A 25,802-nucleotide genomic window follows, 5' to 3' on the forward strand; every position below is an offset into this window, starting at 1 on the left:
GGCAAAGACTCTACATGCAACTTCTATGTTAGCATACTTTCTGGAACAGCTTTCAAAAAAAAAAAAAAAAAAAAGTCACACAGAAACATCAATGCAGTTTTCATATAAAGTTTCCAGCTTCGCCTCACTGCTTAAAATCTCTTGTTTCAATCATACACACCTCAAGGTATAGGGCATTAATAAAAGGCAAGCCTGCTGAATGACTGCTTTTTAATAGGAAAGAAGCAATTGCATCATTCAACACAGGAGATGGCAAGCTACAGACTCCTGATTTTAGCCTTCAAACCCAGTAAAAATATTCACCCAGCTGCTCTTCAGAGAGATTCCTGAGATCCCCACAAGCTTTGTATTTTTCATTCTCAGGTTGTTTTCCAGTAGTTCCATTTTCATACAGTTTTCTTTGGCAAACTGTATTACTGCATTGCCACAAACTCCAACTTCAAGTATGAAATGTACAGACTTTTCTCCCATGTACCATTAATTTTAAATGTAAGTGCTCACAATGCAGATTTATCATATAAAGTTTCCTGCAGAGTGTCCATTTTTAAAGTCCCTCAATAATTAATGTCAGCAAATTGCAACAAAGATTCTGTCAAGTGCAAGCTTCAGGGCACTGCTAGGTGTTGATGGAAAGTCTAAACTTTTAAATAAGAACTTTTGGTTTTGGTTTTGTAGGGTAGGACAACAGACAAAGTACAAGAAACAACGACGTCTCAAAGAGCCTGTAAATGAGAGCAGTGTTGCCTGTGCCCCTAAAGCAAAGTTGAACGACTGCTTTTTAATAGGAAAGAAGCAATTGCATCATTCAACACAGGAGATGGCAAGCTACAGACTCCTGATTTTAGCCTTCAAACCCAGTAAAAATATTCACCCAGCTGCTCTTCAGAGAGATTCCTGAGATCCCCACAAGCTTTGTATTTTTCATTCTCAGGTTGTTTTCCAGTAGTTCCATTTTCATACAGTTTTCTTTGGCAAACTGTATTACTGCATTGCCACAAACTCCAACTTCAAGTATGAAATGTACAGACTTTTCTCCCATGTACCATTAATTTTAAATGTAAGTGCTCACAATGCAGATTTATCATATAAAGTTTCCTGCAGAGTGTCCATTTTTAAAGTCCCTCAATAATTAATGTCAGCAAATTGCAACAAAGATTCTGTCAAGTGCAAGCTTCAGGGCACTGCTAGGTGTTGATGGAAAGTCTAAACTTTTAAATAAGAACTTTTGGTTTTGGTTTTGTAGGGTAGGACAACAGACAAAGTACAAGAAACAACGACGTCTCAAAGAGCCTGTAAATGAGAGCAGTGTTGCCTGTGCCCCTAAAGCAAAGTTGAGAGGAGCAGGGAAGATTCCTCCTAATAGTTTCGCTAAAAAAACACCTTGCATCTGAAGCCCAAAGGTGTGCACAGTTAGCTTCTCAACATACACATCTTCTAGCAAAATATCTTTTTAACGTAAAGTGCAATCCCTCAGGATGCCATGGATGTGTCCAGACAAAAGTAACTTCCTCCCCAGGTAAAATCAATTAGCCATCCTCTGTGCTTTCTTGCAAGGCCAAAATAGAGTGCAAAGTTAAAATTAAGCTCAATAATGAGAGCAATGAGTAGTGTCTCCCTTGACCTTCATCCTCCCATACAACCTGCTTGGTTATTGCTGCCTATGGGCCAGCAAATGCAAAATGGAAAGGCATGAAATTAGAGCAAAGAAATCACAAACCATGTTAGCATAACAAGAGGCCAGGAAAAGACTGGGAAGGCTGAGAACAACTGAGTAAAATTAATCTAACAAGAATATTTTTATTGCATGAAAATCCAGCAAGGCTTAAGAACTGCATATAGTGCTCCAAGAACCAAAGAGTATGGATCTCCTTAAGCAATATTAGGAACATTGACAAATGATAGCTCAGAGTTAAGTATTGTGTTTGGAGTTTCTGTGTCTTTTACACTTGTAACTTCAGATTTTTTCAGATTTGAAGCAACTGAACTATTTGGATTATTTTCTGTTTGATTGAACTGTATAGTGAACTTCTTGCACTTCATAACGGATTACAGACCAACTGAACTAATATGTACTTGTAGTAATCAATCCATTAGTTACACATTCTTCAGAGACCACTGGCTAAGACTGCCTCTTAACATTTTTTATAAAATCTCCAAAATTTATGGTAATATATTTTTATTCTGCATTTCAGAATAATTATACTAGTAAAGCTTTTAAGATTCCACATTTCTGAAGAGAAGTAGGGACTAAAACACAGACTTACGCAAGAAAAAAAACAATTTCAAAGGTTTTCTGGTTAGTACTTTCCAATCACTGAATGTACCTGTAAAGCAGGTAGCAGACAATACAGGGATATATACGCCAAAGAAATAAGCAGTCACAGCCAGAGGCTACTGCCCAAGACCTCATTTGAAGGTAAAATAAATAAATAAATATATAAATCCAGTATGTGCACAGTGCTTTGTTTTGGCCTGTGCCCTCTCCCTTCCTGGATGAGAGAACTTTTTTTAGCCAGTAGCAGCCAGTTATGTAATTAAAATCTATACATGCAGCTCTCTTGGTTGCATAAGTCTTTGAAAAACATGTAAAACCACTGCAGCCCATTACACAGATATTAATCTGAAAAACAACTGCAGTCTTAGCCCTTTCCCCTCCAGGCTTCTACAGCCTGGCTCTGGCCTGACCTCCAAGAGGAACCTTCCCTCGCACTCCCCTGCCAGCTCAGATAAGGCCGGTGCAAGGAGCAGCCACAGCTTTCCTCACATGGAAGTGGGGCACTGGGTTCTGCCTCCATGTGAGCCAAGCAGCAGCTGTTTCAAGCCAGGCATATAAAAACCTCCAACCATCTAGGCTATGCTCTGATCCAAGCAACTGACATACATCCTGGTACCCAGCCAGGTCTGGTAAAATCTGGGTATTTGGCAACTCTGCAAATGGAGCTGCTTTACAGGGAATTCCAGCAGCTGCCTGATGCTGCATTACAAGTTTGACTGATCCTACCCTTGAGTAGGAGTGGAATGGGCAGCTCAAAGGATACCTGAACATATGTACAGGAGCCCTTCAGAAGATGACTTGTTTTCTTCTGATGAGATGATAGCCGTACTAATAGATACTTAAATGCAATAGTTTAAGAGTAGCCATCCTATCAGCCTGTGTGAAAAATCGATTATAAAACAGAAGACACAAGTTGGCTCCTAGAAGAAATTACAGTTTCCCCTTTGAACTACAGCTATCATCTGAGGGAAGTCCTATGCATGTAAGATGTAAAACCTGTTGGGTTGTTTCTTAATGCTCAAAGAACTTTACATGTAATAGGGAGTTTCTTCTTCAAGTGGAATGTATTTATTTTACAATACAGGAAATTACAGAAGACAGAAAAGTTATTAAATACTATAAAATAAAAGTAAAATATTGCTCCTCTGTTATGGAGTATTTCTCCTCTCAATATACATTAACAATTAGCTCATATTGAATGTCATAGAAAGCTAATTAGCCCAATTTAGTATCCTGGCAGAGAATGGCTTCACCCAACCATGCCGAGATGTTTCATTTAGGTTTCTATTTTTCTGGAAACTGAATATCAACACCTTAATTGAATCATGTTCATAACAATGCTGCAGGGAAGAGGGGGAACAAAAGGAAACATTCAGGATTTGAACCTGAAAAGAACTTCTGGATGGCTTTGGAGAGACAAGAAACTTTTACACTCTAATCTCCCACGGAAATAAGCTTTACAAGAAATTTTGGAATAAGAACCATATTTCAGCCATCTGCTGGCTAGAGATAAAACAGAGGTGGAGATCACTGCGGTCTTCCTTATTATTGTGACCATCTGGACCATCATAAATTAAATATTGTGATAAAAGTAAATGAAAAAATATTTTCTGTCAAGGATCATACCAGGTCACTGGGAAATCAATGCACTCCATTCCTGAAGAGGTAACAGTCCTCAGGCACTAGACCTTTCTTGCAGCTCCTACCCTCGTACAACTTTCAACAGACAGTATGTTAGTACACTTTTCTACTTAAGTGTTTAGGCAATTTTAAGAGATGACAGAGTCTGCACAAAAAAAACACCTTCTAGGGCACAGTGTTAGACTGACAACACCCAGCAGGTGAACAAGAAAATAATGTAGACTGCCTGAATTTCAAAGGCCTCCCAGAGGACCTGCAGTAAATTGTAATCAAGAGAGGGAGACTAATACAATTCTTCTTCCATTTCACAGCCAGTGGTATAACCTGACTTCTCCAATTTTGAACATCTGCTGTTTAACCCATTTTCTATGGTTTGTTTTTTTCCATCTAGAACCATATGACAACTGTAGTAACACTGTACTCTTCCAATAGCTTCCTTTAAGATTAATATTATTATACACAAGAAAAGGTGATTATGTACTTTTCTCAAAGATAATTAAAATGTGCTTTATTTTTTTAAACAGCAATCTGCTTCATGCTACTTGCCCCACCTCCTTATACAATAAGACCCAAAAGAAAGTAAAGAAAAATTAATACTGTGTACATCATAAAGGCCTTGGGGTTGGAATATGCTCCAAAATTTATTTTTGGTTCAGCCTCCAAGGCATGAACATTCTGGTTCAAATGACAGTGAGATGGACTGGGAAGTAGCTACACAATAGAGCCCAGACAGTAGTAATTCACAGCCCAGCTGGAGACCTGTAACTAGTGGAGTTCCCCAGGGGCCAGTGCTGTGTCCAGTCTTGTTCAACATCTTCATCAGCAACCTGGATGAGGGGACATAGTGTATACTCAGCAAGTTTGCTGGTGATATGAAGCTGAGAGGACTGGCTGATATACCTGAAGACTGCAAACACCGAGCAAGATTTGGCTGGAGAGCTGGGCAAAAAGGAATCTAATGAGGTTCAACAAGAGTAAGTGTAGACTCCTGCACCTGGGGAGGAATAACACCATGCAACAGTATAAACTAGGAGATGACCTGCTAGAAAGCAGCTCCTTGGAGTCCTGGTGGCCAAAAAGTTATCCACAGGATGGCAATGTGCTCTGTAGCCAAGAAGGCAAATGGTATCCTGGGTTGCATTAAGAACAGTGTGGCCAGCAGGTCAAGGGTGGTTCTTCTCCCCCTCTACTTTGCCTTAGTGAGACCACATCTGGAGCATCGTGTCCAGTTCTGGGCTCCTCAGTTCAAGAGGGACAGGGATTTACTTGAGACAGTCTAACAAAGGGCTACGAGGATGATTAAGGGACTGGAACATCTGCCTTGTGAGAAAAGGCTGAGTGACCTGGGGCTGTTTAGTCTAGAGAGGAGAAGATTCAGATGGGATCTTATTAATGTCTGTGAATATCTGAAGGGTGGGTGTCAAGAAGGAGGGGCCAGTCTCTTTTCCGTTGTGCCTTATAATAGGACAAGGGGCAATGGACACAAAGTGGAACACAGGAAGTTCCACCTCAACATAAGGAAGGTGACAAGAGCACTGGAACAGGTTACCCAGTGAGGTTGTGGAGTCTCCTTCTCTGGAGACTTTCACTACCCATCTGGATGTGTTTCTTTGTAACTTGCCCTAAGTGGTTCTGCTCTGGTAGGGGGATCAAACTTGATGATCTTTTAAGGTCCCTTCTAACCCCTACCATTCTGTATGATTCTACTGACTTCTATAGACAATAGTTTTGTGAAGGAGTACTTCAAGAGTGCATTTGTGGAGGCTTCTAAAACTTTTTTGTACCATTTTCAGACTCACTAAACAACAGCTGATTCAACTGCATTAAAAAAAAATACGGAGACTATTGTTTCATTTAACAGCCATAAGCATTTAATTCTAGTTCAGTACCCTGCAGAAACATACAAACATGGCAGTGAGGGCCTGGCACACAGACAAAATAACTTCAGGACAAGGAGTGGCTGCCATTTATACATTGTGAATCCTTTCCAAAATTTCACCTCCACCCCCCATCACACAGTCCCCTCTCCTCCTCCCCAGCCCCTCCTCCACAATCCCCTTCAATAATTGCAGTCCATTTGAACACTTTCTGTTGTGGAAAGTTCAGTACATGAATTAATCCTATCACCTCCTGAAAAAGTTCTCTTTGAAAACCCTTTTCTTGTTAGTTTAAGTGGGATTTAAATGATCAAATTCCAAACTGGAAAGCACTGTTTTGTTGTTTAAGGAAGCTGGACAAAAAAACCCTATCTGGCAGAATAAGACTACAACTGGCAGAGTCAGATTTCTAGATAGGCTCCATTACAAGTGTGCTTGGCAATAGTCTGTGCTGCGTAAGTGGGAGCAACAATGAGGTTGTGTCAACTTATGCCAAAGGTGGATTTGCTCCATGGCTTTAAAATTGATTTATTGTTTATAGAAAAGACTGAGGCAGAGGCAGAGTCATAGTTTGGAAAGTCAGGAAAGTCTTAAAAAACTTATTACTCTGTTGATATTTTTAAATACTTTTTAAAAGAGATACTGCTGGATACTAGAACATCCTGATGAAAAACTATAAATATTACCTCATAAGAAATGTACTGGTACCTAGATAATATTAATTTAAGCATCTCTATTTTATCGCATATGGGCAAAGAACCGGGCCTACAAGACAAAGGCACAAGAAAATACAGGTGAAATTTAGGTGGTTATACCGAAAACTGAGCCAGACTACATTGCAGAAGGACTCAGCAGAATGATGTAAACAGTATCCAACAGGACAAATAAAAGAATCCTGGGTTCTGGTCTCTGATCACTCAGTTCAACCATTTTATATTAAGAAACCATTTAATTATACAACAGAAACTTGGAAAAAAACCTTCATGCATGGAAAATTAGAGTCCTCTCCATCATCTGTTTAAAATAATGTATGATATTACTATACTTCACATAAAGATCTGGGCAGTATCGAGAATTCTTTTCGTAGGGCTGTTAACAAAAAAAAAAATTAAAAAGAAAAGATCTTAAAAGAAACATGTCACACCTTAAGGGAACAGACAATGACTGACCTAACAAACCTGTACTGCAACATGTAATAGTTTCTTCTTTTCCGCTTTAAAGCACATTCCAAGGTTTTTAATCACATTATGCACATTGTTATGTAACTGAATCCATCATGTTATTTGGGTTAGTCACCTCCACCCTAATTGAATAAACAAATGCATCAATATATACTCACAGGGATCAATACAGCTCTCAAAGACCTCCCTTTTCACATGATTCTACAAACCACTTCCTGAAATGTAACCAGTGAAATCTGAGCACTATGGTGACCAGTTATCCCAAAAAGACCTCTCCCAGACTGTGCTTTTCCATTGTGTGTGCATCTCCCATGATACAAGTGAGGCAGCTGACAAACTAGTACCATGCTTCTCCAGGACACTAACAGACCTCAGAGCTGGGCTGCAGCAGTTTATGCCTCTAAGCAAAGCTTCTGAGAAGGGCAAAACAGCTAATTTATGCACCCAGAATCACTGTGCAAGAAAGAAACCCTATTATTACACTGCAAATGCAGGAGAAAGAAGCCTACTTACACAGAAATAATGGCTGTACTTCACATATTACACACTAAAAAAATGTACTCTGAAGACGGAGAAATGCAATCACAACACTGCCTGTTATTATTAAGCCATACTGGACAAAATTTCTGGGTCATGATACTCTCTTGTAGCTATGTCTCTCCAGATCAGTGTCATTGCTCCTAAACCTGTCAGTCTTCATCTTTCAAAATGAAGAAAGAAATAACCTGAAGAGGTATGCTAAATTTCCCAGCGCACTGGGAACAGGATTTGAGTTGACACACGCTATTTCTGCATCACAACCACACTCCATTTCTTTGTTCTCTCTCAAGCCTTCCCTTAAACCAGTACACAGAAATACCTAAATATGCAAATGACAATTAAATGAGCTTACAGAACAAGCAAAAGAATTCTTTATAGTATTAATTCACATTTCTTTCACAATCCTGTAAAGTTGAACATTAATGCACAACATCCCGAGTTACAATAATCCTATTTCTTAGTGTTAAGGGGCTTGTGTGTACTCATTGATAATTTCAGTCTTCGTTGATTCACTTGCAACATAGGTGTTACACAGCTTAACGATCTAGCTCTGAAGTTATGTTGATTGTAAAAACATGAGATGCTAGACATAGCTGTAATTCAGAGGATTTGATGGAAGTCATGCTTCAAATATTATGTGTAAAAAAAGACAACACACATGCAACTTTTTAAAATTAAAAACATATTCAAGTGTGGAGAAAGACATTTGAAGTCATTATAGAACTTGGACTTATGCAGTAAGAAGTGGCAGGTCATTATGAATCATGGCCATCACTCAAGTTTCTTCAGATACAGAACAGTATTAGAGGAGATGTAGGAAAATGAAACAGACCAAGCAAGAAGCAGAGTGTGACTCAGTAAATGCAGTCCAGAAGTAATACATTAGAAATTATTCTTTGGTATAAACTGTCTTGTGCTGGTGCAACCATGATTAAAAACCGTTTTCCTTTCTCCTCATCTATCCAGAAGTTAATGAAGGCTTTAGTTCTGTCATTGGATGCCCATCTCTCATTTATCCATTTAATCATCTTTCTAGGCCATAAGAAAGTTTAAGGATAGAAATCTCTTGGCTGTAATTTTCTTACTGGAATCTTTACTTTTTCAGAATTCAGAACGGTCACAGAACAGTAAGAGGAAGAATAGAAGAAAATGCTATCTATAAAATACATTGAGACTGAAAAGGAAATCTCACTCACACAAAACTTTCATTGCCAAACTTGAATCAAAACAAGGAAGAGCTGCATGAATCATTAGCATCTCTAAGATTTTAAAACCCTATCATCGCAGTTTCATTTCAAACTAACCCATTAGTAAGAAAAACTTACCTTCATTTCTACGTCATTAAACTAATACACATGAGGAAAAAAACAGCCCCAAAGATGAATGCCTTTTGCAGTGTTCAAACTGCAGTGTGCCATGAAACTCCTCAGTCCCAAAATACCCTGTCCTAAAGTGGCCTAAATGTACCCAGCAATCCAGCTTCAAGTTACCTCAATGGGTTTTCTGATTCTGCAATGGAATTTTAGCTGCTGAATTATTGACACAGGCTACTAGAAAGAAGCTTTGCAAAATGTATTGTGCTTCAGATGAAAAAGAAAAGTTAATTTTCTGGATGGTCTCTGGTTCTTAGTTTTTGTAAGTAGAACACTCATCCAAGGCTGTTTTTTTCTCCCCTCTGCACTTAAATTACAAGTTTAAGTTGAACTTACGCAGTTTTGCCCTCACTATCTTGTTTGGTGGCACTGGCTCCCTTTTTACCCAGCAATGAAGCCACTTTCTCAGGATCACCATTCTCCACCGCCTGCAGCAGACGATCATCGTTCTTATTCCACTCGTTCGTCTGGAGTAAAGAAAAAAAAAGGGAGAAATATTACTAGTGCCAGCACTGTGCCCAGGCTCTTCTGAATGGTCCAGCACAGATTTATCACAATTGAAAGCTGAAAACAAAGGCCAACCTGAAGAAATGGCACAAAGAAAGTCAAACAGAAGTTGCAAGCTGTGTGGCATCTTTTCTCAAGGACTCGGTGGCTCTAGCCAGGGTCTAAGCAATTGCTGGAGAGGCCCTCTAACATGAAAACTCTGTCCTTTTGTTCTCACTACTCTTTAAAACATTCTCCTTCATTTGTCTAGTCCTGGGTTTCTATTCTGGAATGGCACTGGCCCCACAGGACCTTCATCACATACATCATGTGGGTAACCAACGAGGTGCCTCAGCTGATCCATACCCCACCTTAACATCACAGGCCTGCAAAACTTTCTGTATTTACTGCTCTTCCCAGCTCACACTTTGTAGACAACAAAAGGTTAAGAGACTGATCTATGCAGACTCTCATGAGTTTTACTGAGTTTTTATCCCTTACATTTGTCTTTAAAATAAAGCAATCAACCACTCAGATGGCACATCCCTACTGCTGCTGAAAGAAAAGATTACCACCCTATATTTAAATCTTTCCAAACTTTATCCACTAAGCCCTTTTGCCCCTTCTCATCAGCTCAATCTGTGAAAGGAAACTACTTCCTAAAGTGAGGATTCCTCCAGCCCCTCTGAATTCTCAGGACATGGCCTCTTTTCTTCTACAAGACCTCCAAGCCAGATCTAGGAAGACACTAAGAAAAGAGAGGACAGTTAACCTTCCGCATTCTATGTGATTACAGCAATACAAGCTCTGGAAAAGGAGTCAAACTTGCATTCATGCCTTCTAATCCAGACTGACAACAGGGTTCAGCCTTCAGGAGGTGCAATCTGGTGCAATGGAAGCTGCACTTGGTTAGTGTTGGCACCCTGCAACACTCAGGAGAGATACCTTCAACAGATTATGGCTTGCTCTGACATCAGTCAGCTTACATCCAAGGAGGGTTGCCTATTCATTAGCACTCAATTTCTACACAACTTTCACACTGACAAAATTAATACTGATACACTACTTGAGAAATGCTCAACTTAAAAAAAAAATATATTTAAAAAATCACTTTGTCCTGATGCTTAAAACATACTTTTTTGCCTCTAGCTGAATAAAAAAAAAATGGTGTTTCTCTGTCAGGATTTATGAGGAGTGCACAAGGTACAAACTGATACAGGCTAACTCCACAAGCTGTGCATATCCTGAAAATAAGAACAGGGAAAAAGCATTCCAGGTTACCAGTTATTTAAAAACCAAATTTAAAAAAACACTTAGGAGAACACAGTCCGGGCAGGAGAGCAGACAGGAGTTGAAGGACCATCACCTGGAAATTAGAGTATGAAAGGCAACTCTGTTAAAGGAAGTGGCATGCTGAACACAAAGAGCAACTGCAGTCTATTATGGCAGTGGTATGGCTGGTGGATAAATGCATATCAAGTAGATTATAGTCTTTTATTCTTATAGCACTGCAAAAAACTTTCGAAGACCCTAAAGCACTAATTACATCATTCAAAAAAACTGTTTCCCCTAGCAATGTTTAGTTAGACTCCATGACAATAAGTGGTCAGCCAAGTAGCAGGCTCCACCTAAAATGAAACATGTTGCATATTCTTCATTTGGGGAATTTCATGCTTTAAAGTGAGCCCATTATTAAAAGAAGATGTTAAAAAAATGTATCATACTTGTAAATAAAATCCTTTAAAGTTAACACTGTTTGACAGTATATTATTCCTTTTGTTTTGGAGTTTGACCTGTTTCTGTGGGTTTTATCACTCAGTCATATAAGATATTTAAATGTAGGACACTTTATGAATACCCATAAATCACCAACACTGGTAGCACTTTTTTTTTTAATATCTTGGACAAGGAAGAAGAAGATGGCTGGTAACATGATAATATACACACCTCCTCCCCCTGCCCCATCTAATCCGACACCAATCTGTAGTTTGAAAAAGAAATAGAACACCTAAATTAAGTTTTTCTCATGACCTGAAATAACCAGTTTACTCTTGAAACATGAAACAGAATAAGCTAGAGGAAAATGTTAAGAATAAGGCTTGCTGAAAATTCTTGGTGGAATAGCTTTCTGAAGAGCATTCAGCTTTTTAGTAAAACAATGGCAACAACTTCAAGCAGATTCAGGAACATTTCCTCAGTGTTCAGCTATTAAACTAAAACATTAATGACATACAATCCTATCTCCAGTACTCTAGTATAAGCAACCAAGTACACTCCTGCCAACCCCCAAATTTAAGAAAGAGCAGAAATCAAGAGTTCATTTCCCCTTTGAGAAGCTGCTGTGGCAACTGCATCCCTGAGTATAATTACACCACCATTAACATCCCAGACCTAACACACAGCTAGGTCCCAAATTACACCTCAGTGCTAATGTGAAAACTGCACCTAGGAGATATATAGATAATGAATGAGGAAGCTTGATGTTGCAGAATGATGCCACGTTCATGTTAACATTAAAACATTTTATGACATATGGTATTAATCTCTTAGAAGAACAGATACTTTAAACTTTACTATAGTTTTTAACCACACCCTTTATGGTAACCAAAAATATACACAAACACAATTTTAAAAGATTTAAGGATTACAACTTCATTACATACTTTGCGTATTTGCAACACAGAGTAGCAGTCAGTCTTTCAGTAAAATCTCTTTTATAGCACCAGAACAACAGAAACTTCAGACTTCAGCAACTAAGCAGGTACTTTTCAACAGCAATAAAGTCAGGGGGTTTTGGTTTTTTGGTTCTTTTATGTTAAGAGTGTTGCAAATATGAAAGTTAGCAAACTGAGTAATAAACATGAGATGTGGTGATATACATGTGGCATGCAAATTTAAAAAACTGAGCAGTTGAGTGTAAAGGTAAACACATGAATATAAGGAATTTGGAAGAATCTGATCTTGAAATAGACAGTACATGTGGGGTTTCTTGATCTCCACCTACCCCACCCTCCTTCCGTAGGCCACATGCCAAACAGTTATCAACTGCCTTCTTTCAAACAATTAACATTCTGCAGTAACAATGGTTTATGAACACATGCAGAACTCAGCAGATGAAACACACATTTCAGCTTCATAGAACAGAATCAGTACTGCACTCAGAAGTTCTTCAGGTTGGGGCAATTTTTTTGTGGCAGGGTGAGACTTGGTTAGTTGTTTCGGTTTTTTAAAACACACATAAACTGTTTTAGGTAGCAATAATGGGCAAGTAAAACTGATCAAAGCTCAAGAGTGCAAGTTTTTGGATACACAAAGAAATTTTCAGTTATGCCTAATATCAGTTAAGTCTTTTCCTATGAACAGCAATATCCTTATTCAGGGGATCAGATAATCTGTCCTCCCTAATAAACCCTAACTGTAACAATCACCTACCACGCTGAAGAAAGGACACATGAATACAACACAGTGACAGCTGAAAGGATGGTAAAGCCAAAATCCAAACATAAGGTGGCTTAGCAGAGCTGGGTTGAAATTTCTGACTGAAATTTAACATCCCTATCAAGCATGCTCTTCAGTCTTAATTTTCATTTTTCAGATAGGTTAACTGTGCTTAATGGCCTCAGTCAGAAGAACCTCCCTGGTAAGAGTTAAGTATTTTCCATATTTAAACACTTAAGAACTTGAGAAAGAACTTGGCAGGAAGAGCTAGCCATGCTTGGGATGGAAAGCCACTCCTGCACAGAGCTCTGCCTGGTCAAGTTTAACAGAGGGAGACAGAGGACAGGAGAAAACTGATTTACTTGATTTACACCTTACACCTGATTAGTCATTAAAAATACCAAAACACTCAAGCCAAATTCAGAGTGCTCAAAACAGCTTCAATGATCACCACCAAGACAGGCTGAACTCTCAAAACTCCAGGTCCAAAATTGCCACAGATACACACTTCAGCAGTGGTTACTGACAGTAATGGTACTCATAGTGCTTGACCATGCGTCTCCTCTAAGATTCCTCTATGCACGGGTTATTTCTTCTGCAAGCCTAGAGATAATTCTATGGCTGCAAAATACTAATAAAGCAGTTACTATACTCTTGGGGCTGATACTGCTCACTAAAACATCCTTCATCATTTTGGATCACACACAGCATGTTGACAAATTGACAGATTTCTTTGAGTTCAAAGAGAAACCTTTATTTCAAAGCCTATTTTTTATAGTTAAAGCTTAAGCTACTCATTGTGCACACTGTATTCTGTCCGCAAATGTACTTCGTTCTAGAAGAGAAGTTTGAGAATTAAAAAATAAGTTTGAAAAAGGTATGCGGTTTTTTTCCCCCATCACTACCCCATCAGAATAGTAAGCCTCAACTGCCTTTTGAGATTAATAGTAAATGTCAAGCAAGAAACAGCAATCTATAACAAGAGGTGATAGTTCTAACTAGCTGTTATTTCTAATTAGTTGTACACAGTGTTTTCCATGCACAAAGACCTACGCAAACATTAACTGGACAACCACTTTGTTTCTTTATCTTTGGCATGCAGCCTACAGGAGATGATTTAAGTGACCTTGCATTGTTGCAAACCTACTGGAGACAGAGTTATGTTATCTCCATTGAAATCAGAACTGCAGGGAAGCTGAGTAGCAAATTGAAATTCCTGATAATTTCAAACTCAGCAACTCACTGTCTGAAAAGGAAAGGCATACTTAAAGACTGGCGTCACAAACATGGCAAAGACACTGCACACTACTGCATCACAAGGTCACCCGCGAAGGTCTGCATGTCCCAGGCTTCCCAAGAGAGCCTTAAAAACAAGAACAATCCTATTGTAGGGAATACATTCATGAGACAAAACATCCCTCAAAGCTAAAACAACAGAATATGGCTTTGCTCAGAAGAATGGCTTATCTAAAAACATTATTACCTAGGAGTCAGTCATAAGTGAGGAAGTAGCTTACACCTTTTCCTGCCCTCCATGCCCAATTTAGAGGAGGTATTTACCAGCAGCACACTTGAGTGGTGGGAGTAGAAAAATCTCCTTTGCATATGGGCAAGATGTTGCCGAAGTTACCAGCAATAGCCTATCCAAATCTATGGCAGCAGCTTCCAGAACGTCCAGAGCTTAGCAGGTACCAGAAACTGATGCCTCCCAGGTCTCTCTCAGTTGCTGTGGCTCTAGCTCTTTTCAAAGTCTGCCCAGACTGCGTATGTAGCACCAGTGGCATTGCAAGCTGACCTCTTGCACTGCACTCCATTGTGGCAGCACCTTGAAGGCCATGGCCAAAAGATGCTCCGCTAACTAACTTCACAAGTAACACCTTGACCTCTTAAGTTTAAAAAAAACCCAAAGCATGACAATGCCTTTTAAAGTAATTCAGTGATATTATCTAAATGTCACTAACTGTTACAATAGAAGCAGTCTTCTCCAGCTTCACTTGGCCATCCATTTTCCCTATTTTAGGTGACTGACAGCTAAAAATACTATATTTACATAAAAAAGATAAGACATTTGCAGCTCACAAACCTCACACGTGTGTTTCCTTAAAGGTGGAAACAGCAGCTGCAATGCAAGTACCCTGTGAACATTCTACAAGCAGAAGTGTTACTCCATTGTTCTCCTTTTGCTTCTTGAGCTACTGTGCCTGGCTGGGGTAACCGGCCACGTGAAGTGCACAAGGTTTGTTTGACACTGGAGACTATGTGTCACACCATGAATACCACTTGAACCGGACATAAAAAGCACCATGGGGAAGACAGGAAGCAGTTGGAGTGAATGAACAATGAATGGTAACAGAAGACTAATGGTAGATTGTCAGTAAACCTTGATAATAACCCATTCATTGGGTAGCTTCTGTAGATAAAGAAGTGATTATTATCCAAGCAAACCTTTTTTTCATGCTGAACCCCAGAATAACACAACTAAATAGCAAGTCACTCAGCAGGATGCTTCTATCAGCCAGTCAGGCTGCCCGGAAACTTTCCTGGCAAAAGGGGACTATGAGCTGTGAAATGAAAGGGTCTTTCACCAGCAGAGAAGGGTAAAGATGACCTGACTGAAACGGTCATCTCAGACTGCAAGTTTGGAGTGGGGGCAGGGAAATTACAGAAAAAAAATTAAGCATGGTCTTTGCTTAAATAATGACTGGAATTGCAGCAGGCTGTGCACTGTGGCCCAAGAACACTCAAGTGGGAAATGAAAATGGAAAGAAATGCATTTAACAGTTTGCTGTTTGTGTTTCTTGTTAGTAAGTTTCTTGGGTTCTTCAGGTTTCTTTGGTTTTTTTACAAGCCTGTGTTTGTTCTCACAATTTGTCAGGTTTTAAATGCAGAGTAGCCATCAGATCAGCACAGGGAATCTGCACAGTAAACTAAGTATAGATAAGCGGTCCCTTTGTAACTCAACTATAGGAGTAGGAAAGTAAAGAGATTGAACCCTTTAGTTTGTAAGGGTCCAAGACAGCATGACACAATTCCAATCAGACCAAGGAATACAGCTGGCCCACACCTAGTGAGCTTACAGGTATGGTGGAGTTCTGTGTAACACACAGCTCACCCATGCTTCCTTACTGTATTCCCTAGTAAAAGCCAGGATGTATTTTTTTCTTCAGATACTATTTCAAGCTTTTTAACAAAATAAAATAAATCAACCTTTGCATTTGAAGCATAGTGAGATTTCCTACTAACATTACATCTAGGTACATCTGTTTTCTTTCAAGCAATTGCTGATATTTTCAAGCAACCAGTTTCACCCTAGTGGAGGTATAAAGTGATGAGCCAAAAGCTCACAACATGCAAAGCATTAGAACAAAATAACAAAAACTACACCTAAATCATTAGTAACGTACAGCCAGAGTCCATCTACTGCCAATGGTTTATCACCTCACACATGATCAATACAGCAACTGGAGATTTAGCTTTGATTTTGGACAGCAAAGGATGTAGCTGTGACACCACACATAACTATTCTCAATGAGACAGAAGTAAAGCCAAGAACTAATTGTGTATATTTGTATAAATGAGACAATGCTTATTTTAACACAGGAAAAAAACCACAAGAGACATTTTAAAAACAAAAAGTGAAATCAATCCTCTTTGAAGAGACCATCTCCCATTGCTCTGTCTTTTATCATAGTTTTAAAGATTTGAGCTACAATGAACTCAGATGACTGTTCTCATCTTGAAATTACTCAGTAAATATAAGTAATACTAAAGTACACCTAATGGACTACTGTTTACCACTGGACATGTGGGAGCTACTTCCTTCAAAACAGTCCATGGGCTGTCAGACAGACTTAAAAAACAACCCCACACTTCTCAAATTGATAGTCAAGGACACCCAAGAATCTTCAGATCTATCTTAGGCTTAAAAATAAAAATACATAAATAAATGAGAAAGTGCTCCTCAGCATGAGATGCATGGGAAGGACTGCTTTCTAACAATATTTTAAGACTGCAGAGCTACTGAATCAACACATTTTAACTATGTATCAAGGTCAAATTACAGTTCGTATAAGGTCTTTCAAGGTCTCAAGATATCTGCTGCACAACCACTTCATGGTCAGTTGAGGAAAAGAGAGATCATCCGATTTAAAGTGATATTGGGTGGACAATCTAATGTCACCTTTTATGGGGTAAGTATATTTCAGTGGTAAGCAGGCTGTAAGATACAGGGACAATGCCAACTATGCAAGCAAAGTTTGTTTATTCAGCTATTTTGTTGACTATCCTGCATTCCTCATCACTGTGTTAGGATATAATGGTCTGTGAGGATCAGAGTGCGCCTAATGACCAGGGCACACATTTGACCTCTACAGCTACAGACAGTGACAGAAACAGCTTGTTGGCTCTCAGCATTCAATGCCATACATGTACCACTACCTTAATGGATTGCTTTTAAATTCAGCACCACCTGTTTCTTCGTATGAGTATCTGATTTTACTACATCTACCTAGATTTTTAGCAACACCCTCCAGTCTCATTTAGTGAGTAAACTTAAGTCAGAGAACACAGGTACTTGACAGATCTTCTTGCTTCCAGATGGACAAATGGGACACCCATCCTGCTGGAACCCACTCACCTGTAACATTACCTCACTTACTATGACTGGCACTTGGCAGACCCATGGCTCCACCTTTCCTCCTGTCTACTGCTATACCTCTCCACACACTGCTTCTCTAGCCACTTCTGCATAGTGAGCTGGTTCTCATTAAGTTTAGAACTGCTGCTCTTTTTTTTCTCCCTCTTATTCTGCAAAGTAGAACCCAGACATAAAGGTTAATTATGAAGTCTGCAGACAAGAAAAGAATTCAACATCAAGCTGAACTGCACACAGTCCAGAATTACATTAACTGATCTGTGTTACTACATCAGTAAGATGAATTCTTAAGGTACTAGCCACCATGGCATCTTACTTTTGTATTACAAATGTCTACATGGTGTCACAGCTCACAATGAAAGTGGTTTCCTTTTTTTTTTTTTCTCTACTAGAAGGTTAAAATAGATTACTTGGCAAAGCTCCACTCTCTTAATATTCTCCACAAGCACCAGAAAACATTTTAAATGGTTGTTCTTAAGACCACTTTGTGCTACATTTTTACCTACTAGAATGCCACTGTAGGAAGCAATACAATTGCAAAATTTGTAACTAAGTATGTATTAAAATCTCAGAACTATTCAGAGTAGAAAAACAGTCTATTTATAGTTGAATTTCTCATTCTTGTAAAGGACAGATCCATTGGTACTGGGTTATAGCCTTCTATTCTAAAACCCATGACAAAGCCAAACAAAACACAGTGCATGCATGGAGACAAATCCCTATTCCAAGAAATTCTTTTGCTTGGAGCCTTCAAAGGCTCAACTCAATCTCCAAAAGTACTTCATGACTACAAACGAAGGCAAAAAATTTTCACTATCTGTCCAATGTTCTTGAGGCCACTGATAGAAACATATGATTGTGCCATGTATTGACCTCCTTGATCTAGTATTTGTTAGCCTCCCAAATCAAGTATTAAAACAGCAAGTTATGTTTAGCTGCTTTTATTTTCATGGATGCAATAAAGGATAATCCAAGAGTCATAGGGAAGTTATACCTAAAATACATTTCCAGTTGGACTTAACAAAATTAGTAAAGCAAGCCAATGATTTTGCATGAAAAGAAAATCCACTTCAGCAGCCAGAGAAGAGCATGTGAGATTTCATACCACCACATCTTCCCACATTGTTTATTCTCCACATCACATGCACTGAGAATCAGACAAGTCTTTTGTGAGTCACACTCTCTGTATGCGGAACATCAACTGCCCACATGTGGCAGGCATTAAGTAAAAGGAGAGAAAGAACAAGCAGGCACTCACCCTGGGTCCTTCTAGCCTCATTTGCAGAAGGAACTCTCTACAGGGCTGTAATTTCTCTACAGGGATAAATAATAACATACACAGCCCTTACACAGGTTTTCTGTTCAGAAGGCATAGAAGGCCTCACTTGTCATCTGATCAGGACCACAGCTGGCACACTATCCTCCAGGCGGCCTGTGGAAACTCAGATGCCCCAAGATACTGCCAGGGTTTAACTCTTGACTGTTTGAACAGTGATGGAGCTACCTGCTGCCTGAAACAACCATGGGCCAGCCTACACATAAATGTAAACCTCCCAGTCTCAACTGAACATTCTTATCCATGTGTGATCTACTGGAAAGCTAAGTGCTGTTGCTCCAGTGATTCCACTAATTTGGATACCCTGCACTTTACCAAATGTGTTAGGCTTATTCACACAAAATGAGAGAAGTCACAAACAGACTTTTTAAAAGATTCACTTGGCTCCTGTTAATTAGTTCTAGGCTGGGTTATATTTGCATGCCACAATCATCATGTCGCTCTTATCAGAGGTACACGTTGACATCAGTTTATTTGTTGTAGTCTTGATCCCACTCTGTGGGGAATACTGTTGCCGATGCATGGAGAAACCCTGCTTCAGGTTACCTACAGCTTATCCTTCTACTTCTTCAGAAGATCCATGCACATCTTCTATAATAGAGTTCAGCAAGTCAACAACCTCGAGATTTTTGCCTTCCCAGCGCAAAGCCACTGCAATTTAAAAATCTCCAATGAAAAGAAACACAAAGCATAAAATCCTGAAGGGCAGTACCAAGGGCAGTTGAGAATCTCTCTAGAGACATGGCACAGAACCCCATACAAACTAAGTGGGCCTGCAGTGCTACCAGCCATCACCTGTCTTTCCCACCATCAGAAACATCCCTGTTATAGTCATAACCTCTTTGCAAGGTTCCATGGAGGAGACATGAGAGGAAATGTCTAGCAATAATCCAGATCTCATAAACGTCTCCCTAAAGCCACCCTACCCCTTTGATGCTTACAAGTAGAGTGACCTGACAATTATCCCTAGATATTCACACTCCTGTCATGTTCAGTTTATACTACGTACATTTCAAAAGACTCAGACTGCACACCAAGGCTAGGATGGGTTCTATGGAACAACTGTGAACGAATAACTGCTGACTTTAGACTGTTTCCAGGAGCAAAGAACCACTCAGCATGAGGTGATTCCTTTTCAAAACTTGCTTCTCAATAATTCATACGAAAAGGAGTGAGAGAGGAGAGCAAGGATTTGCAACACGTTCTAAGTCTTCAAGAAAGAAGAGATAACTAAGAGCTTTGTGAGTCACTACAAAAATGGAAGGAATGTGGGTTTGCTGTTTTTTCATTACTTTTAGGAATCCACATCCTGTATTTTTGGGGTACCCTTCCATCTCACAAGACAGTAAACTCAAAATAACACATAAGCATATTTTTTCATCCTGTAACAGCATTTTTAACAGATTCAGTTAATAACTACAAAATATATATGCATAAATAATAAGCAGAAAATGGGGTAGCTTTCATTGCCAGAGACAGCAGAAGGTTTCCAAATTTTGTAGGTTAAAAAAGCCAATAAATGTAACAGTCTTTTGAAGATGCTAGTTTAATCCTTCCAAAACTGAAAAGAACAGATGACTCAACCATATGGCTAAGTTCCACTAAAATTCTGTCTTGTAATCATAAAATATGATGTAATGTAGTTTGGTCTCAGGAGAAGGAAAGGCGTTAGACATATGTGACATGCACAAGCATTCCCTGGATCCATATGGGTAGCTATTTTTAAAAAGGTATTACACAAATAAGCAGGGTTTCTTAGAAGTCTCCAAAATAAACATTCTTAAGCCTTCTCTTGGAAAAGAAGTAGGTATTGCTCTTAAAATTTAGAATAATGCATCAAACATTACTTCTACAGACACTGCCCAGCTAAAGAGAGGTAACAAACTACTTATTTGTTACTCCTTTCTGCAGCTATGCAGGTTTAAAAAATTTTGTCTTCATAAACTTTGAAAACAACCCATGGTTTATTACTACTTCACATTTAATTAACATAAAAAGGCTAGAAAATGAAGTTTAAAGGAGTGTTTGCAAATCAAAATAAGTTACACCCTTTAAAAAATATCTAAAGAGAAAAGAACACACATAACTAAGAACATATATTAAGAACCAAAGAATATTATTTTCTGCATTATGTAAAGGATTAATAAAAAACCCTCTGAGACAGAAATTGGAGCCCTCAACCACGACAGTTAAAATACTTTTCAATTCATTAATTACCCAAATATGCACAACACAGAAAAGCAGCAAAAAACAAGAAGCAAAGTGACTACAGAAGTGAGGCAGAAACAGCACCCACGTTTCCTGACTCCTAGTCCAAACCCTACAAATCTGAGTGTTGGCAATTGTCAGATAAGGCATAAGGAAGAAAACAAAATAACTACAGACTGTACACCAACTGCCTTTTCCAGGTGTTCACCGATGTGCAGTATTGGTCTGTTTCTCTGAAATGGCATTAGAGCTGGAGAAGTTTCAGAAATGCAGAATGATCCAACCCAGCATCTCTGTGAAGAACCAATAGGCTAAGGGTGCCTCAGCCTCAAAAGAAAGGCAAGTTAAGGGATAGTCGATAATAACATGGGCTAGGTGGATGGGGATTAACTGTTCAGTGTCTTTTGCAGCACCGTGAAGGTCTACCACATGAAAGTGGACCTAGGTCAAAACCAAAAGAAAGTCAATAGTAGACTTCTAGTAGTCCTACTTATAGTAGAGCTCCTCTAAAAGGATGTTGCAGACAACAGTTTACGTGGGTTTAAGGAGGAAATGATAATCCATTAGGTAGAAAGATCGTCTACAGATTTGGAAGAGAGATTCACTCGAACTACAAGGAATGAATTTCACATTCAGAAAATTGCTTGAGCTGAAAATAGTCAGTACCATTAGAAAACATTACAGAGAAGTATACACATTTGCTCAGTGCTTGCTCCTCCCCAGACAGGCACTGACAGGCACTACTGGAAACAGAAGTCCAAGGACTCTCAATCTGAGAAGTAATTACCGCTCTCTTATAAGAAATCTGCTCAGTCCCGCTGCTTTTTGCACCACAACTCCTATTCGCTCTCCTGCTCTGCAGAACAAAAATTAACATACTGGTGTCTGTACAAGCTGGCTGGCAGCAGGGCCAGGTCACACTAAAAACACTGCCCTAAAGAACCAGCTGATTGCAACACTGCTTTTCTTCAGTAGTCAGATGGAAAGCAGAGAGAAGAAAAGAGCATTGCTACCCCTCATCTGTGTGTCACCTCACCAACAAGCCTATTTCTAAGAAAGGAAACCCTGTGCTCAAGTGACCTGTATGCTATAGGTCCCTAGTGATCTCTTGGCTCCTCAAATATCCAAAGATATATAAGAAAGGCAAGGCAGTAATACTGAATTTAGCAGGCCAGCTCTTTAACATTAGCAGAACATTTTTTAGAGGACTGTAGAACAAAAATGTTTTAAAGCCACCAGATTTGCCTATGCTGCTGTAACCACTCAAGCAGAAAGCTGGAATGCTTTTGATTGCATGGTCTTTTCATGTCCCAGCCACTGATTCCTATAAACATCTGTAAGAGCTTTTAATGATAATGTCAATCAAGGGTTGAAGCCTAAACTGAGGACAGGCTACAGCCACACTTTAATTCAGGGTTTTAATAAAAATCTAAGTATGGATAAAACAGTAACTCAGACAGAGGCTGAAGACACCTCTTTACTCTGAAAGGATACGTCAGTGGACTACTGTCTCTTACATTAAGTGTATTTTATGCCATGCACATCCCACTATGGAATATTGAACTATTTGTTCAACTAGCCATTTTAAAAGCTTAGTATCTTGTTTAAGTACCTAAATATAGGTTTGAAAAGGAAGCTCTCAAGAACTTGTCCTGCATTTTAGGAAAAAGATACGTGCTTAAACTGTTGGGAGTATCAATCACCATATATCAGTTTTGGTTTATACATCTAAAAAAACTTAACTGCATTAAAATAAAAAAAAATTAAGGTTTTCTATTTGCAAAACTCCACATAGTATTTCACAACTACTTTGTCATTACTGCTGAGAAATGAAATTTTAAAAGATTTTGGCCTAGTATCCTGTTTGAATGGGAAGAGACTGACAAAGCTAAGACACTTTTACAGAAAACGTTACAGTGAAGATACTGCTATTAGCAAAATATGGGAGTAACCTTACTGCAGTGACTACAGAAATTACAAATATGAACAGACAAGTCCTCAATAATCTCATCACATAACACTGCTATATCCACTTGAGAAGAAAACCCAAAATGTTCTTCAGCATCTCCAAAGAACTGAAGGCTGAATTATTATGCACTGGTAAATGTCTCCTTAGGAGTGAGGAAAGTTTTGGCACGCGCCCTGCTACGTCACTATAAATTAAAGCTCTGTGCTGCAGCTGTCCAAGGCTTTGTACTCAGTCCCTGACACAACATGCTGCCTCAGGCTGCTTCCTTGTGCCTTCCCAGGCACTGAATTGATTTTATTATGCTCCCCTTTGTACAACTGGGCTGTTGTGCTCCCTACGGGCTGGCCATCTCCAATGCCACTTTCTTTTAGCACAAATGCTCTTGATGACCCAAGGCATCAAACCCTGGGACAAGGTTTCATGGTTGCTGGAAGGTTACCTGCAGCCTCCATGGTGCAAGTAACTCCTTTTGTTAAAAAGAGCTGGGAGGCCTATATGCACTAGCTTCTCACACTGGAAATTAAAACAAAGAATCAACATCTCCTGGTGTAAATGAGGGAGAAATCCACCATTCCAGTTCAATTTTGGTTTGGAGAGATTTTTGGTTTGGGGTGGGGTTTTTTAATTTTGTGGGATTTTTTTTTTCTCTTTTTTTTAATGAAGGCAACAAACATTTATTTCAGCAAATGAAAAAAATTTACATGATGACATTATTTGGAAATAAGTTAGAAGTTTTAGACTAATATTGAACTTCATGGGTAGGCAGCCACTTCCTTAGCTTTGTTTTATTTTAGAATGCGTCATTCTTTTATTTCTATGCCTTTGCAAAAATTTTTCCAAACATTTAAACAGGAAAACTGAAGTGGAAAGTGGATGACAGCCAGTCTAAATGAGCTTTATCAACACACTCCGTACATCCTGATGCACTATACATGCTCTGAGTTACTGCAAGCACTATAACCAGTCATGCCACTGCTATTTTAAGAGACATCGTATTTTGCAAACAGAAATGACAGAACTTCAATGCAAAATCCAAAATAGCAACCATGTTGTTTATCATCCATATATTATTTGCATGAGACTGGAACACACAATAAAAGGGCAATAGAAAAATCCATGCATGTCAGCAGACCTAGAAAGATTAGGTGTTGTAACACAACATTTTAATTATTTTTAAGTCACCAAAAATTATAATGTTTAAGAATTATTCATTCAGTCTGACAAAATAAAACAAATAAAAACAAAAAAAACAACAAACCATAAACAAACAAGCAAAACAAACAAACAAACAAAAAACAAACAAAAAAACCCCACACCAAAACAAAACAACCCCCAAAAACCCATAAAGGAGCATGTAAGACTTCAGGTTTCAGTATATATCTTGCTGGTACTGTTTTCAGTTGGGTGAAGGAGAAATCACTGGGGAGACAAGTACAAAAACATGCATTTTCAACTACAGGAGCTGAACATGCTTCAACACATGGTCTCTTCTGACCACAGAAGCTCAGGCCTGAACTCTGAACCCTTTCAGAGAGATGACAGAGCCTGTCATACATGGATGATCTCTAAATAAAACAGTAGTCCATAAGCAGAGAGCTAATCCCTCATGCCTCCTAAAACAAGGTACATTCCTTGCTATTGCACCAAGGCAGCCACTACCAGTACTTATTTTAGACAGAGATACTGAGTTATGCCAGGCAAAGCTGGTTGCCTTGGAGACCACTCCCAGACAACTCTGGCATAACTCACAAGATGTTTTTCACCAGAATTTATCTCTCTGTTGGATACACTCAGTCAACTTCTATATGCTTGAGCAGAACACAAGGACACAAAAGAAAACAACCATCAAAAGAGTTAGTACTTAAACTACTCTCCCGGCATAGCTGGAATTTCAACATAAATAAAATGGAGAAAATAATTGTGACCAGATCCTAGTATATATGTAAGTATTAACATCACACTGTGGTAAGAGCCTGCTATACATCAAGGCTTTTGGTTTTTTTTTGTAGAGACTGTACAGATAACAAGTATATATTATACTGAAAACATTAATGTCAGTAGGCTTTCCCCCACTAAATGCAGAAAATACACCAGTAATTTCACTAGTTTAATATAATTTCTGGGACAGAGAGTGAGTTTGTATTTAGCAACACATGCCAGAACAAAAGAAGAGTACAGCAGACTCAACTTGAAATTGATTCTTCTAAACTGAGCCTGAAAACATCTGTATCTAGGAAATAGACTATGAAACCCTAGAGCAAACAGTTACAGGAGAACTGGAAAGAACTATGAAAAAGGGGCTCAACGAGTCTATGATGATTCACAGTATTCCAGAACACATTTCTTTCACCAACAACTGAAAAAAAGGAAAGGAATAATTTAAAAGAGTACAATTATAAATTGATTTTCATGGTTAAGGCATTTCAGTTTCCTTGACTGTTACATGGGAGGATGGAGCATGTTATCATGGCAACCTGTTCTACAATCAGCTAAGCTTACTTGTATTATCTACATTTACCTGTATTCCTCAGACAGCTGGGTCAGACACTGGTAGACTTCAAAAAGATAAAAATATTAACTTTTTTCAAAACATTCACTTCACAATCACTCTGTGAGCACAGACAGCAGAAGGGAAAAATTTATAACCATTCAGCTAAACAGTAAAAATGAAAAGCATACACTTCCACATATGTATTTTGAAATTGCCACAGGGAGACTGAAGACAAATTTCATCCAGTATTAAGATACATGCGTCTCTGTACATCTCAGCCATGCTCAATAAGCCAGAGTAACAAATTCAACAAAAGCTACAGGCTGGTCAAGA

At 38.9% G+C, this 25,802-nt stretch overlaps 1 protein-coding gene across 1 annotated transcript in view; it reads right to left on the bottom strand.

Annotated features, from left to right (window-relative positions):
* The window catches only part of RAI14 (retinoic acid induced 14), a 34,997-nt gene extending 25,260 nt beyond the window's left edge, over positions 1–9,737 (bottom strand). Inside the window, exons 1-2 of the mRNA XM_010008763.1 lie at positions 9,699–9,737; positions 9,224–9,354 (exon numbers count right to left, since the gene is read on the bottom strand). Coding sequence (XP_010007065.1) covers positions 9,224–9,354; positions 9,699–9,737 — 170 coding nt within the window. The remainder of the gene's footprint in view (positions 1–9,223; positions 9,355–9,698) is intronic.
* Between the last annotated feature and the right edge of the window lie 16,065 nt (positions 9,738–25,802).

The sequence above is a fragment of the Chaetura pelagica genome, unplaced genomic scaffold, assembly GCF_000747805.2.
Source record: "Chaetura pelagica isolate M959 unplaced genomic scaffold, ChaPel_1.0 scaffold31, whole genome shotgun sequence".
In the NCBI taxonomy this organism is placed as follows: domain Eukaryota; kingdom Metazoa; phylum Chordata; class Aves; order Apodiformes; family Apodidae; genus Chaetura; species Chaetura pelagica.